Source organism: Phascolarctos cinereus, unplaced genomic scaffold (assembly GCF_003287225.1).
Source record: "Phascolarctos cinereus isolate Bilbo 61053 unplaced genomic scaffold, phaCin_HiC Scaffold_2;HRSCAF=192, whole genome shotgun sequence".
In the NCBI taxonomy this organism is placed as follows: domain Eukaryota; kingdom Metazoa; phylum Chordata; class Mammalia; order Diprotodontia; family Phascolarctidae; genus Phascolarctos; species Phascolarctos cinereus.
Window position 1 is genome coordinate 127,673,825 of NW_027555625.1, and position 15,941 is coordinate 127,689,765.

At 37.9% G+C, this 15,941-nt stretch overlaps 1 protein-coding gene across 1 annotated transcript in view; it reads left to right on the top strand.

Moving 5' to 3' along the window:
• UNC5D (unc-5 netrin receptor D) overlaps positions 1-15,941 on the top strand; it is a 366,754-nt gene that overhangs the window by 334,458 nt on the left and 16,355 nt on the right. Inside the window, 1 exon segment of the mRNA XM_078149141.1 lies at positions 1,934-2,112. Coding sequence (XP_078005267.1) covers positions 1,934-2,112 — 179 coding nt within the window.

Genomic DNA, 15,941 nt, shown 5'->3' on the forward strand with positions numbered 1-15,941 from the left:
AATGTGATGTATCTACAGGATTCTTATTACCTGGTCCAGATGCTTTTTGGAATACATCGTAAATGTTATATAAAGTGACTGGTGGCATCTCCATCCTTGTGCAATGAACTGATTTAAAATAGGAAAGTTTCTAAGTGAAAGGAGGAAGCAAGGCCACCCATCAAACTGCCATTAAAAGTTGGAAACTTCCTCCTTTTTTTGTGCTCTCAGAATCCATATTTATATATTTTAAAGTGCTTGTTGATTGTCACTCGTTCACTTCCAATCCAGCCTACTTTGTTCAGTTGCTGCTGCTGTTAATTAATTCCACAAGGTGCCCAGGGTCACACCATCCTGGGAGTAGGGGTGGAGGTAAGGCAAACTTCTGCCAGCAGTAAAACTTTAGTAGTCAAGGTATAGGGTTTTTTGGGTTTTTTGTTTTTAATAAGTGCCATAAGAAAAGTAAATGTTGGATGCCTTTCAGAAACATTAAATAATTAAAATATCTGTGCCACACACACGTGACAAATGCCATGCATGACCAACTCTTTTCACCTCTATAGAACCTGGTAGAGCTTGAGTTCTTAACTGCCAATATTTCATTGAATCAACCTTTTAGATCTATAAGGAACTTGAAAAATTATATAGCTTGTCACCCCTCATTTGATGTTTATAATTATTAGGAAGGTCTTTCATATATTGAGCCCTCCCAAAAAGACACAAACCTTTGTAGGAGGACTTTTGATGGGACGATCATCCAGCAATAGCACTTCTAGGGCTGTATCCCAAAGAGATCATAAAAATGGGAAAAGGACCCACATGTACAAAAATATTTATAGCAGCTCTTTCTGTGGTAGCAAAGAATTGGAAATTGAGAGGATGCCCATCAATTGGGGAATGGCTGAATAAATTGTGGTAGATGAATGTAAGGAATACTATTGTGCTATAAGAAATGATGAGCAGGTAGACTTCAGAAAAACTTAGAAAGACTTGTATGGACTGATGCTGAAGTGAGCAGAACTAGAAGAACAGTGTACACAAAAACAGCAACGTTGTACGATGATTAACTTTGATAGACTTAGATCTCAGCAATGCAAGGATCTAAGATATCTCCAAAAATCTCAAGATGGAAAATGCTACCCACATCCAAAGAAAGTACTATGGAGTTTGAATACAGATCGAAGCATGCTATTTCCTCTTTTTTTTCCCTTCTGTTTTGTTTCTTCTTTCTGGTGGTCCCTTCTATTGGTTCTAATTCTTCCTTACAAGATGAGTAATGTGAAAATATTTTTAGTAAGACTGTATATGTATAGCTTATATCAGATTGTGCGCCATCTTGGAGAGAGAGGTAAAAAGGGAAGAGAAGAAATATTTAAAACTTAAAAACTTATGGAAGTGATTGGTGATAAATCAAAATAAATTAATAAAAAAAAAAGAAATGAGACCATCAAAGGACATCACCACATCCCAGAAGTGATGAGATTTATTTGAGAGTCACAATTATGAGATAACTCTATAGACTGGGGGAGAAACTATAAAATTTACCAGTGAGACTTGCCTAATCATTAATTTTTAAAATCTAATTCTACAAGGATCACTAGAAGAAGAATATGACAATGTCTAACTACATGTAGTTATGGCACACGGAGGTGCTACCTATTTTAGTACTTGATGAATTTGTAACCCCAACAACCACCTTCTAGATTGAATATACCTAGATGATGTCTAGAGATATCTAGAGATCTACCACAAGAACTGCAGATTTCTAGGAGGTATTTGCCAGGCTAATGAGATAAGGCTTGATGGTATTTTAAAGAAGAGGGACTACCTTCCATTTTTTCAATGCAATTAAACAATAAAGTGTATTAGACAGAATTCTTCATGTGAATTGATTATCATGAATTTGTGATGCTAACAGTTGGATCTGATCACACTCTTCTTTTTGTATTTGTAGAGTGAAAGAGAAACCATCACTTTTTTTGCACAAGAGGACAACACATTCCCTGCACAGACTGGCCCCAAAGCCTTCAAAATCCCCTACTCCATCAGACAGAGGATATGTGCAACATTTGATACTCCCAGTGCCAAAGGCAAAGACTGGCAGATGTTAGCACAGAAAAACAGCATTAACAGGTAACACCTTCTTGGAAATGACTACCACAGCGATCAAAATCTTTTAAGTGGCTAAAAAATGGTGGAAGTAGAGTAAGAAGCAAATGAAGAGGGGATAGTTGGGAGATACCTCACTTACTAGATTCTACTAACTTACTATAGGGGTAGCTAGGTGGCACAGTGGATAGCACACCAGGCTTGGAATCAGGAAGACTCATCTTCCTGAGTTCAAGTCTGTCCTTAGACACTTACTAGCTATGTGACCCTGGGCAAATCACTTAACCTTGTTTGCCTCAGTTTCCCCATCTGTATGATGAGCTAGAAAAAGAAATAGTGAACCACTTTTCTTTGCTAAGAAAACCCCAAATGGGATCATGAAGAGTTGGACATAGGATTGGTCATAGGGTAATTGATTGACATGTCCTTTCTAGGAATGGTAGTGTTGATTTCCTTACTGTTCCAAGGGAAGGGGAGGAGGTGATTTTTTTTTTGTGGGGGAGGGGAATGGCTGAAGTATATTGTGGTAGGGCTAGAGGTCCTTAAATATTATGAATTCATTAATCGAAAGCATAGTGCCTGAGAGTAGTTGCTATAGTGCCAGGTGAGAAGAAATATTGAAAATATAATACGATCAAGAAATAATGAGACAAGAAGAGAAAAATATTTTGCTCAAATATAACCCAATGTTTAGTATTAAGGATATATATTCCAAATTGTGATTTAGTTAATATAAAACTAATTCTCTCCTCCCCCAGTCTCACCTCATGTTGTCCAGCAGTGCTAGATGACCATATATCATGGCTATTCTTACTAAAGTATGGATAAGTTGAACTAAATTACCCCAGGGTTCCATCAATTCATTCAATAAATCTTTATTAAGCATCTATTATGAGCCAGGCCCTGGGGATACAAAGATATAAAAGGACAGCATCTACCTGCAAAGAATTTGGATCCTACTGGGGGGAAGAAAAATGTATGTGTACAGAGAGGCCTAATACAAGTCAGGAATTGATGAGAGATAATCCAGAGAAAAATCCAGAAAAGACAGAAATACTGCAGCAAAAGCTGAGGAGAGAGGAAATGTTTTGAACTGGATGAATCCAGGAAGACTCTCCAGAAGCAGGGGAAGCTAGCTGGCATAGGGAGCTCTGGGCCTCTAACCAGAAAAACCTCAGTACAAATATGACTGCAGACACTTACCCAGCTATGTATGTGACCCTGGGTAAGTCATTTAATGCCTGCCTCAATTTTCTCAAATGAAAAATAGGAATACTATATCACTTACCTCACAGGCTTGCTGTGAAGATCAAATGAGATAATATTTGCAAGGTACTCAGCACAGCACCTGACACAGAGTAGTTACTTAATAAATTAGTGTTTCTTTTCTTCCTTCTAATTGGGTGGTGGCCAGTCCCCTTAGCCTTGAAGTAAAATAAGGCTTTTGAAGCATACAGATGAAGAAGTATATTATAGGTATGAGGATACACCAGGAAGAATGGAAAGTTCAGGAAGGACTAGTAATCTGGTGTGACTAGAACAGGCAATATATGAAGTGGAGATGGATAGTGACCCGGTCCGTGATTTCACTGGTACAGGGAACTCCCTGGTGAGGAAACACCCTCTACTAATGCAGGCTTACATCCCTTCAGCAAGGTTTAATTTTAGAGAGTTGACCGGAGTACTGAGATGTTAAATTACTCACTCAGGGTTACACTGACAGGATATTAAAGTGGTAGGACTTGAATCCAGGTCTTCCTGGCTTTAAGGCTGGCTCTCTATAGCCTGTACTGCTTCTCAGCTGTCTCTCAATTAAAGAGAAAAATGTGAAATAAATCTCAAAACGTAGATGAATGCCACATTATGGAGGACTTAAATGCCACACTGAGGAATCTGTAATTTTTTTCCTTAGGAAATTGGAAGCAATTGAAGATTTTTGACCAGGAGAGTGATACAGTTAGCCCTAAGCATTAGGAAGATTAACCCAGTTGTGTAGTAGATGCACAAAATGGAGGCTAGCGTAAAAAGAAAGATTGTAAAAAAGAGAAGGCAGTGAGGTGGTATAGTGAACAGAGTGCTGGGCCTGGAGTCAGGAAGACTCATCTGGCCTTAGACATTTAATAGCTATGTGATTCTGGACATTTAATCCTGTTTGCTTCAGTTTCCTCATCCATAAAATGAGCTGGAGAAGGAAATGGCGAATCACTCCAATATCTTTGCCAAGAAAACCCCAAACAGGGTCACAAAGAGTTGACTATACAGTGACAATAAAAAGAGAAATGAGACGTCATGAAAGCTTAAATGGGGGGTAGGGGGCTGGTGAAGAAAAAGAGGTGGGTATAAGAGATGATGAGAGATGGCATCAATAAGCCTCGTAACTGATGGGATGTAAGTAGAAAAGGGGAGTTTAAGGATCAAAATGATTGAAGTCATTTTGGATGATTAGAAGAATGGTGTTTCTATCCCCAGAGATAGGGAAATTGGAAAGATATGCAGGTTTAGGGGATACATTCAGTATGGACATCTTGAATTTGAGGTTCTGGCAAGACATTCACTTGGAGGTAGCCAAGAATCAATTGGAAATATGGAGAAATTTCTCAGGGGAGAAATTAGGGGCTGGGCAGATAGAGATATATAGAAATGTTGTATTTATACTTGGTAGTTATCTACATGATAATTCACAGGAGCTTATGAGACCATAAAAACAAAGGGTATGTATGTATATATATATATATGTATGTATGTGTACGTATGTATATATATATGTATGTGTGTATGTATACACACACACACATACATAAAGAGAGACAGCAATAGAGAGAGAGACAGAGAGAATGGGGAAGGAAGAGAGAGGAGGGGAGGGGAGGAGAAGGAGAGAAGATGGGCCAGAACAGAGCCCTATGCGACAACCATACTTAAGGGTGGAAGCAGGATAAAATGAATCATTGAAGGAAACTAAGAAAGAGCAGTGAAACAAACAGGAAGAGAAGCAAGAAAGATCAATGTCTTGGAAGTCAGGGAAGGAGAGTGTATCTAAGAAAAAGGGATAGACAACAGTGTTAACAGCGATAAAAAGATCAAGCAGGATGAGAACTGAAAAAATGCCCTAAGTTTTTGCAGCTCAAAAATCATTAGTGACCTTTGAGAGAAGAGTTTCAACAGAGTGGGGATATCAAAAGCCAGACCATAATGGCTTGGGGAAATCAGAAGCAGCAAATGCAGCCTATTTCTTCAAGAAGAATTAACAATGAAAAGGAGGAGCAAAAGGATGATAACTTGAGAAAATAGGCACATCAAGGCAAGTTTATTATTTGTTCATTTATTTCTTTATTCACTTATTTATATAACAACTCATTATATGTATATGTACTTATTTTTAAAGATGGGGGACACCTCATAATGTTTGTAGTCAGTAAAGAGGGAGCGTGTTAATATGGGGTTAGTGGTAGTAGTGGTAGGAGGTAGGGGTGTGCTGGAGCTAGCTTATCTGGGTTGGTAAAAGCCCTTCGTTAAATTTTCAGTTGAATATTTCACATCTCAGAAATTTGCAAACACAAATTTGGGCCTGATTGATTGTTCTGTTGATCATCTACTCTAAACTTAAGAAAGTGATGGAGAAAATGTTAATAACTTTCATTAATTATAAAATTTTCCTTCATTTTTGGAGAGCCAGTTACACCTGGCTTTACCTCATGAAACCTGGCTAGACCTGCTTCAACGTTTACAAGTCCTCCCCAAGTGGTAGCATGCATGTTTGGAGAATAGTAAGTGGTGCAGTCTTCCAAGAGAGAAAAGAGGAATTAGCCTTGACAAGGCAAAGGGCTGTCATGTACTCTAAAAATGCAACAAAGGAAAAGAGCTTGTGAGAATTCAGGTGTCTCCCAATTCAGAGTCTGTGAATCCCAAAGCACTTTTCATTATGTCCTGTTATTAACATTGTTAGGTTCAATAAGTGTTTAAAAAAATCCTAATAATGAACCAATCTTCATAGAAACGTTAGCTCATTGTCCCTCAGAAAGTTCCACACAGAAGCTAACTGACCATCAGTCAGGGAGATTATAGAAAATGTTTTATGCATTGGGTAAAATGTTGGTTCCTTCCAACTCTAAGATGATATGCTAATTCTCGGTTGCACCTACAACCCAACAATCCTCCTTTCCTGACCTTTCTGGGCCTTAGTCTATCCATCTGTAAAATGAGGGAGTTAGACTTTATGACCTCTAACACCCCTTTCTGCTCCACATCTCTGTTCCAATAATGTCCTCCTCTCATCTATCAAAGTGACTGTAATTATGCCCTTACAGATTTCTATCTTTAAAACACCTGGAACATCTTCAGAAATAACTTGCTATAGTGCAAATTCCTATCATTTAACACATTTCTGAGGATTAGTCAGAAGTTCAGTGAGAGTAAATGCCTGTAGGAATAAATAGGACAGAGGATAAGTGCAAATAGTTGGAGTTGGGGAGTGGGTACAATAGCAGGTGTGGTGGGGATCGAGGGAAACAGGACACTAAAATGGGAGCCAGGGGATAAATTTGGTCCTACTTCAGAATTTTGCCAAGGGCCAAACCTACATTGTAATATATCTGCTTAAAAGATAGTAATTTCCGGCCTTCCAGAGAAATTTCTTATTAGTCAGCTCCATGGTATGTAATACAGGCAATTCTTGAATGTTAATAATGATGGGGAAAGAGAGAAAGTTTGGACAGATGAAATCCACTGTAATGGTATTAAGCATAGAGTTCTATGACCTCCTCTCCACCAGACCTATCACCAGAGTGCCTCATCAGGAGCAAAACTGACTCATTTCAGGGTCATTTCCTTGTATTCCCCCTGCCCAGCCTCTAGCTAAGTAGCAATTAGATCGTGAAATAACCAAAAATGTGGTGAGCAGAGACAAAAAAGGGGAGTAAGAGAGTGAAAAAAACAACCCCAGAAAACTAAGAGGTCACTGGATTTTTATTCAGAAGTAGCTACTAAACTAACTGCCTTTGGTTGAAAAGGAGAGAGGGAGAAAAAAAAAAAGAGAAAGGGATGGTCTCCATGCATCCTTTAGGCCTACATTATTTAGATGGAGCACCAAGGGCAGTGCATTAGTGACCACTAAGACTAGACATTTTTATTGTTGTTTGTCTGGTTTTGCTGTGATTATACCAAATGAGTCTCCAGCTATTCTCCTAGTTGCAGGCTAGAAAAGATTCTAATCATTTAATAATAACCCCCCCAAAAAAAGTATAGTAATGCACTCGGTGTGAGGCTAAGTCATTGCCAAAGTTGAGTCTTCCTGATGCTTTAGGAGAGAATTGGGGCTTAGGGGACATTACACAGCTACATGGCTCCCTGTGGGAAGAATAATTCAAGACCCTAATTAAGTTTTCTATCTCAAGCCAAGTGAGCCAACAATTCATGTAATGAAGGTCCCTCCTAATCACAACAAGAAGACCCAGGGCAGCAAAGATGCCACAGAGTAGTGGTGTGGGGGAGGGGAGGGTTGTGGGTCTGTTAACTTCTCTGGAACTTATTTTCTTCACCCATTATATAAATAGCCCTTTCTTTTACTAGAAACAGTGTCTAGAACCTTCGATCTGGTCAGATCACATATGGAGTATTGTGTACATTTTTGATCATTATATTTTCAGATGGGCATAGAGACAGAATGAATAGCATAGAGTGCTGGATTTGGAAGAAAAATAAGACTAATTTTGCTTAGCTCAAAGAGGATAGACCAAAGAACAACAACAACAAAAAGATTTCAGCTCTGTGCATCTCATATGCCTATATCCTATGCAAATATTTCAACAATTAGAGCTGCTGGGGAGAAACATAGATTGAATTGAATTAGGAAAAAAAAACCTTTTTTTTTTTTTAGTTAGACCTACCACAATATGGAATGGGCTACCCCAGGAAGGAAAGAGCTCCACATCACTAGAAATCTATTAATATGGCACTTATTAGAGATGTTATAGAAAGGATTACCTGCACAGGCTAGATAAGATAACTTCTGAGATTCATTCCAGTTCTGGGTTCTATGGGTATGATTCTCATACCTCTGAGATCTCAATCAAATCTGAGAATTTCTCAAGCTCTAAAATCCCCTGATTCCAAAAAGTTTTTGAGCACCACGCTGCTAAAGACAATGGCATCAAAACTGCATGCACGCAAAAAAAGAAAGGAAGGAAGGAAGGAAGGAAGGAAGGAAGGAAGGAAGGAAGGAAGGGAGGAAGTATTTTGACTTGGGACAAATTAAGCCACAGAAGTGGCAGTATGTAGAGTACCTGGGTATCTATTCACTTACTACAGGAAACATATTTCCAGGAGAAGGAAACTAAATATATTACTAAATCAAGTTCCATGTACCATAGTAATGAAGATTATATTTCTTTAAGACAACAGGTAAATCCTTGTTGGTCACTGCTAGAAAGATACCCCCCTTCCTATCTACTTCTCTTTTCTACTTATGATAAGGCAGCTTTTAGGACATCTGGGTTTGCTGCCAAACTATCGTTTTCTCTCATATTCATCCAGGATGTTTAGAACTGGATGAGTGCCTCAATATGACAATGGAATAGTCATTTGGGAAAGCATGTTGAAAGGTGTAGTATTGGTGAAGTGGTAAGCATTTCCCTAACTCAGTTTGATTGGAACATTTTAATGCATACTTATTCTTATATTATGAACATGTTGTTTCACTGATTTAAATATCATATAATTTTTCAAATCTGCAGAGTCTACTTCATCATTATTTCCTCTCCCCTGATTCAAATGATCATTAATATTGAGCTGTGCGGGAGCTTAGAGACCATTGAGGCTAAACAACTTCACGAAATCCTAGATATGGATAGCATTTTTTCATTTGGAATTGTCTTGGATTATTTTATTGATCAGAATAACAAAATCTTTCACAGTTGATCATGGTTACAATATTGCCGTTACTATGTGCAGTGTTCTAGTTCTACTCATTTCACTTCAGCCTTAGTATGACCCTGGGCAAGTCAACCTCTGGCTGCCTCAGTTTGCTTATCTGTAAAAAGGACATAATAATTGTACCTACTTCCCAGGGTTGTTGTGATAACCAAATGAGATCATATTTGTGAAGTGTTTTGTATATCTTAAAGAGCTACATCAATTCTAATGATTGATTATTTAGTTCTTTTAAGTTTTACAAAGCATTTTCTCATTCGTATCATTTCATTGTGTATAGATTTACAGAGGCAACATTCAGGTCTGAGTCAGAGCATGACTGAATAGTTCTACTTCCTACTCAGGCCTTGTGAGGAATTTCCCCAGCTTATGAAGGAAACAGGAAAATTAAGCAAACTCCCCAAACCTCCTTCTGAAATTTTCTTTTGCAAAGAAAAATGGGGCTTGATTTGACAGATGATTTCTTTTCACTCCTTGATTAGAAAAGACAACCTTTCTACTTCCTGTTTAGAGTTCTATAAGAGGACCCAAATTATCTGACTAAGCAGACAGAGACCTCAGAAAGCGGCTTCTCTGTCAAGAGCTAAATGGGAGCTTAGAAACCTTTTGCTTTTGTTAAATTGGTCCGAATATAAATTATGTTTTTCTCATTCATCTGACTTGTATAAAATGTGACTGCCGCCTATTATTGGTAAGGCTTTGTTCCATGAACATCTCTATAGTCTATCCTTTAGAAAAAATTTCACTTTGGGGTGGGGGTGGGGTGTCAGAGCCTGTATCGCAATATGGCAGCTATTGGATCACTCTAGTTTGGTAACTCATGGACGAAGAGGCAGTATGATGTGGTAGATAAAGAATAGGCCTTAGAATCAGGAATAAAATACTAGTCCTGTCACATAGAAAGCACTTAATAAATACTTTGTTGACTGACTGACTAATAGTAATGCTGATAAAATGCTCTAAGTTTTATAAGATGTTTTGTAGCTAAGTCCCTGTGATGTGATCACATTCTTTGAATTCATGCTGTATCTTTCCGTTGCTCTGGAACCAATTATCCTATTTTACATAATTATAATTTTCAATTATTGAATTCTAATACAAGAGAGCACTTCACAGAACTCATTATTGGCCCTAATCAGGACCTAGCTGTACATCTATTGTCCCTTGAGTCCTACCTCTGACACATAGTAGCTTCATGACCCTGGGCAGGGCAAATCACTTAACCCCTCGGTCCCCCTCCCCCCACTCCAATGTTTCTAACATTATAAATTACAAGTGAGTTGATGATCTGGATCAGTGGAGTAACTTTTCACTACAGGGAGTTCTCTATCCTTGATAATTTTACAAGTTGTTTCCCTATCCTCAAAAACAAAACAAAATGTTCGTGAAAAAAAAAATTCCCAAGGCTTCAGAATCACTGTACACCTTCCAAAACGGTGACAATGCTTGCTGGCCATTCTCTATCCTCCGTATTGACTTATGAAAGGCAGAAAGCAAAGATAGTGTTCCAAGCTCAGATCCGTGACTCTGGGTTGTGCGAAAAACTGACAGGATTGTAAAATGAAGAAAACAAAAGGATCTCATTGGGATAAATTCACTGGAGAATCTTTCCTAAATTCCTAGATTCCTAAAATCATCAGTGAACTTACCTTAGGACTAGAGAGAAAACCAGGTTTGGGAAAGAAAAGAACTAACTAAGCCTGACATACAGAATTATGTCAGAAACATCACATTTTTGTATCCAAGGAACAGCTTCCATTCATCTCACAAAAACAATGAATCATTAAAGGAATACTTTCTGTAATGTAGAGGTTCTTAGCCTGGTTTTTTTTTGTTGTTGTTGTTTTGTTTTTTAATGTCAAGGACCATGGTATCAGTGGGTTTTAAGTCTAAAGACCCCTTCTCAAACAATATCTTTAAGTGAATAAAGTACACAGAATTACAAAGGAAACCAGTGTTATTGAAAACCATTATCCAAAACAAACAAATTGAAGAAACCCCAGATTAAGAGTCTCTGCTGTAATTAAAAGATTCAGGCTTCAGACCTGGTTTTAAGTCTTACTTTTGCTTCTTACTGTAGACAAATTACTTTCCTTTGCTAGGCCTCAGTTTCCTTTACCTAAAGTAAAAGGTCCTGAGCGAGAAAAGGTATTGGATTTAGAGTCAGAGGCTCTGGTTTAGAATCTTGGCCCTACCACTTAACCTATGTGACCTTGGGAAAGAAACACTAGACTTCTGTTTCGTTGTTATAAAAAGAGAGAATTGAAATAAATGACTTCTAAGGGCTAATGCCTGGCTCTAAATACATGATCCTGTGTCTGGATAATTTTCAATATCCCTTCCAGCTCCAAATCATATGATCCTCCAGAATCTCAGAGCTGGAAGGAATCACAACTGGACTAAGTGGTACTTATTAGGATTCTCCTGGACAAGAACCAAAATTAGTGATCGTTCAATCACCACTTGAAGACCTTCTGGGATAGAAAACGCATTACTTATCAAGACAACTTGTCATACTTTTTGAAGTTTAATTGCTAGAATATATGTCTTCACATTGACCTCAGACAATTCTAGAATGCTATCAAAATTCAGAGTGAAAAGTTGACGGCAGGGACCATCTAATTCAGACCTAAATTATGTAGGAGACGAATCTATACCATCTGTGTCAAATGGGGGCTCAAAATACTCAGCATCCATAGTTGTTGTTGCTGTTTTTTTCTTTCCAGTATCCACCTCTGCAATGTATATATGTGTTCAATTTTCCTTCATTTTTATACTCTTGAAGTCACAAGAGTACTATAGGCAAGACTGTATTCAAGTAAGATGATATTGCTCCTATTCTGATTTTCTTCAGAAAAAAAAAATTACTTAAAAAGCACTGATTAGCCATACCTCAAGGCTGCTTATGTTCCTTGGATACCCAGTGAAATTACAGTTTGGATATGAATGCCTGATGAATGAGCCCAACTCATATAGGGTCTCCAATTGCTACTGTTGAGTATAAATGACTTCTTCCTTCTATTTGCATTTAAAGAACCATATGGAGGGTTGGTTTTGGTCACATAAGAAGTTTTCATTAAATGAGACAATTACGATGATTGCAGAGATATTAATATTTTCCATTATGAGTGCTTTTCAATTCCCTATTTGGTACTACACAGTAAGATTATGCACTGTTCTTGTAATGATATTTCTCTATTTGTTACAAGAAGTTTAACTTAGTTTTTACTTTTTACAACTTCTATGTTACTAAAGAAGTGCCTTTTAAAGAAGAAAAACTCTTTTTAGCTGTTAATAAAGGTAGAATTAGAGAAAAAGATCAACTAGTATAATCTTATGTTTTGTTCATGGAAGCACAGCATACACAATAATATATTCTATCATATCTAGAGTATGGTGTTCAGTTCAGGACACCATCCTTTAGAAATATCATTGACAAGTTGGAGCGTGTCCATGGTGGGAGACCTGTATGGTGAGCATACTCAAAGTTTCACTATAGGAAGATTGGTTATATGGCCAGAGGACTTAAGGGACTTGGAGTCAGAAAGATCTCAGATGCTTACTAACTCTTTGACCTTGGGCACTGAACCCCTCTGGGCTTTAGTTTCTCATATGTAAAATGGAGATCATAATTACACCTGCTTCACATGGTTGACATGAGGATGAGATGTATATAAATGTATATAAAGTGACTACCAACCATGCAGTGCTAAAGAGATATAATTATTATTGTCAGTAAGGGAACTAGGTATGCTTTTCCTACAGAAAGGAAGACATAGGTAGAAATAAGAGACATACTCTAGTATTTCTTGGTATTTAAAGTGCTATAATATAAATGCACACACATGTGCATACACATGTATATACATTTGCCATTTCCTTCTCCAGCTCATTTTACAGAGAAGGAGCTGAAGCCAACATAGTTAAGTGACTTTCCCAGGGTTACACAGCCAGTAAGCGTCCAAGGCCAAATTTGAACTCGGGAAGATGAGTCTTCCTGACTCCAGGCCCAGTGCTCTATCTGCTGTACCACCTAGCTAGCTGATTATCTAGCTATCTGTATGTATGCATATTATTCAATATGTGAAGTGTCCCAAAAGTCTTAGTGCAGTTTTAAGTCATTAACCTACAGAAAATCCCTACTACATAGAACCATTCTACACCATGGATGCTGTTAGAGGGTAGACCCAATGACTTCTGTGTACTGCACATTCTGTTATCTAGTGTAACTCTTAACTATGATAAAGATGCCATCCTTGTCCCCTAACATCTGTGTTATAAGAGGCCTTGTGATAACTAAAATCTCCAAGCAAAAAAACAAATAGCATTGTTTTCTAGTACTTTGAGGGGCAGGAGATATAGGGTCATAGTCGCTATTTGTGATTAACTGAAAATTGTCTGAAAGCATCAAGATGTAGTGGGGGGAAAACAACCTTAAAAAGGCATTCTAGCACCTAGATTCCTAACTTTGTAATTAATGAGTGTGTCATCTCAGAGAAGTCATCTCCCCTCTTTGGGCCTTACCTCCATAAAATGAGACATCATACTCAATGATAGTCAAGACATTTACTGAACTTGAGCATTTCACAATGCTCGTACCTGTTGTCTGTGTTTGGTTACCCTCTCATTGCTGCTTTACCATTCTTTCTTAAGACCTAGGAGGGATTGTAAGCTCTGTGTTATATAAATAGTGTAAATGCAAGTGCAAATGAGATTGACAGCTTCAGGCAAAACTATGAAGCAAATACCTCTACTTCCTGAAAATTCTAGGTTCAAATGTGAACCCTGACCCTTGCTTCCTGGGAAATTTTAGGCAATTCAATGAACCTCTCTGGGACTTATTTCCTCATGTAAAAGGACCAAGTTGGATTATAATCTCTAAGGTCCCTTCTACCTCTAAAATAAAAATTAATTAAATTTTTAAAATCCTTCTGCCTCTCCTTTCTAGTTTAAGGGTCCTTTTTATTTTGCTCTCAGCAGTGGTTGATTACCTAATCCCTATTGAGATATTAACTGATAATCACTTAGTGTACAATAACTCTCTTCCCACAGGAATTTCCCTCTTAAAAGAGTTTCTGGAAGACATAGAAGGCTCCAAAATCCAATAAAATGAACACCAAGATCATACAATTCGATTTCTACTTAAGCAGAAATCCCTTATATAGCATCCCTGATTAATAGTCATCTAAGTTGTGACCAGCATAGTTTTAGAGTACAGAAGACTTGAATTCAAATCCAACTTCAGATACTTAGTGGCTATGTGACTGTGGTCAAGTCACTTAATCTCTCTCAGCCTCAATTTCTTTATATATAAAATGAGGATAATAATATCACTTACCACAAAGGGCGATGTGAGGATAAAATAACATAACATTTATGGTACTTGGAAAACCTTAAAGCATCTATGTAAATGCTAACTTTTATGAGGAAATGAGATGGTACAATAGATAGAGTAGAACTCTGGCTTTGGAGTCAGAAGTCTGAGTTTAAATCTGGCCACAGATGCTTACTATGTGGCCCTGGATAAGTAATTTAGCCTTTCTGGCACTCAATTTCCTCATATGTAAAATGAGGATGATAATAGTATCTACCAGGATTGTTGTGAGGATAAAATGTGCTTATTTACAAAGCACTATGTAAGCTTTAAAATTTATGAATGCCAGCTATTAGTGGTGGGAAATATGCTATATTCCAAGCCCATTCCATTTTTGAACCACCTTCCAATATAAGCAATTGCACTGATCCTTCTATTGATTTGAATTCTGCCTCTCTACAACTTTCTCCTATTTGGTCCAAGTTCTGTATTTTTGGGCAAAGAAAATGGGTCTTATCCTTCATTCATGAAACCCTTCAAATATGTGAAGGCAGGGATCCTTTCCTTATCACTCTCCTTATCACTATGTTCTTCTTAGGGCTTAAACTCCCCCAGATCATTCAACCAACCCCCATATTGTATGACATGGGAATTGGCCATTGCCTTTCCCTTGAGAAACTCTAATCAATGGAAGTGAAAAGTGGGGAGGGCAGGGCTTGATATCAGTAGGGGCCACCATTGGGTACAAAAGGACTGTTGAGAAGAAAACTAAAACATGATGGAATTACCAATTATCAGAGACCCACAAAGTGTTTGTATGCATTTATCACTAAGATTGTAGGAAACAAGCTGCATTTTCTTTGAGGAGAAAGGTAGCCTTGCATCTTGCAGTGCCTCCAGGTAATCATTTTGAGTAATATTATACAATAGAAGTGGAGAAATTCTGCTTAACAAGATGCCAGGTAGCAGAGAGCCTGCTATATTTTTGTATCATAAGGCTGACGTGACATTACAACTTCATCTACTATATCTAGGCAGCAAGTTAGCTTTTCATATCATGATGCCTTGTTCCTCTGAAATGCAAAGGGTGAAGCTAACGCTTGCCTGGGGGGAGGAGGGAGATCAGCTGAACACATTATAACTAGCACAGAGTAGACAAGGAGACCTGCCGCAAAGCAGAGTTGTGTATTTTTCTCTTGAGCATTCATCACCTGCAGCCACAACTGTAGCTTTGTCTAAGCTTAGGACGATTGTGGAGAATTTCACAAATCCGTAGGTAGAATGCTATTACCTTGTCTGCCCTTGATCTCTAGACAGTGGTAGACCTATCCCATCCCCCATTCTTATGTGTCTTCTATTTTAAGTTTTTGAGGAATTAAGACCTCCAAAGGATACCCCAATGACCTATCACTGCCACTTACAATGCTCAGCATCTATATTCTTTATTCCTCATCTAATGGCTGCTGGCTGCATTTTAGATCCACTAATCTCAGTCTTCAGTTGAGCAGAAATAAATTAAAGTGGGCCTAATTATATGATGTATGAAGATATGAAGTATCCCCATAGCCAGAATTCTTTCTCACTTCAAAGGCTGAAGGTGTGGAATTAAGTCAAG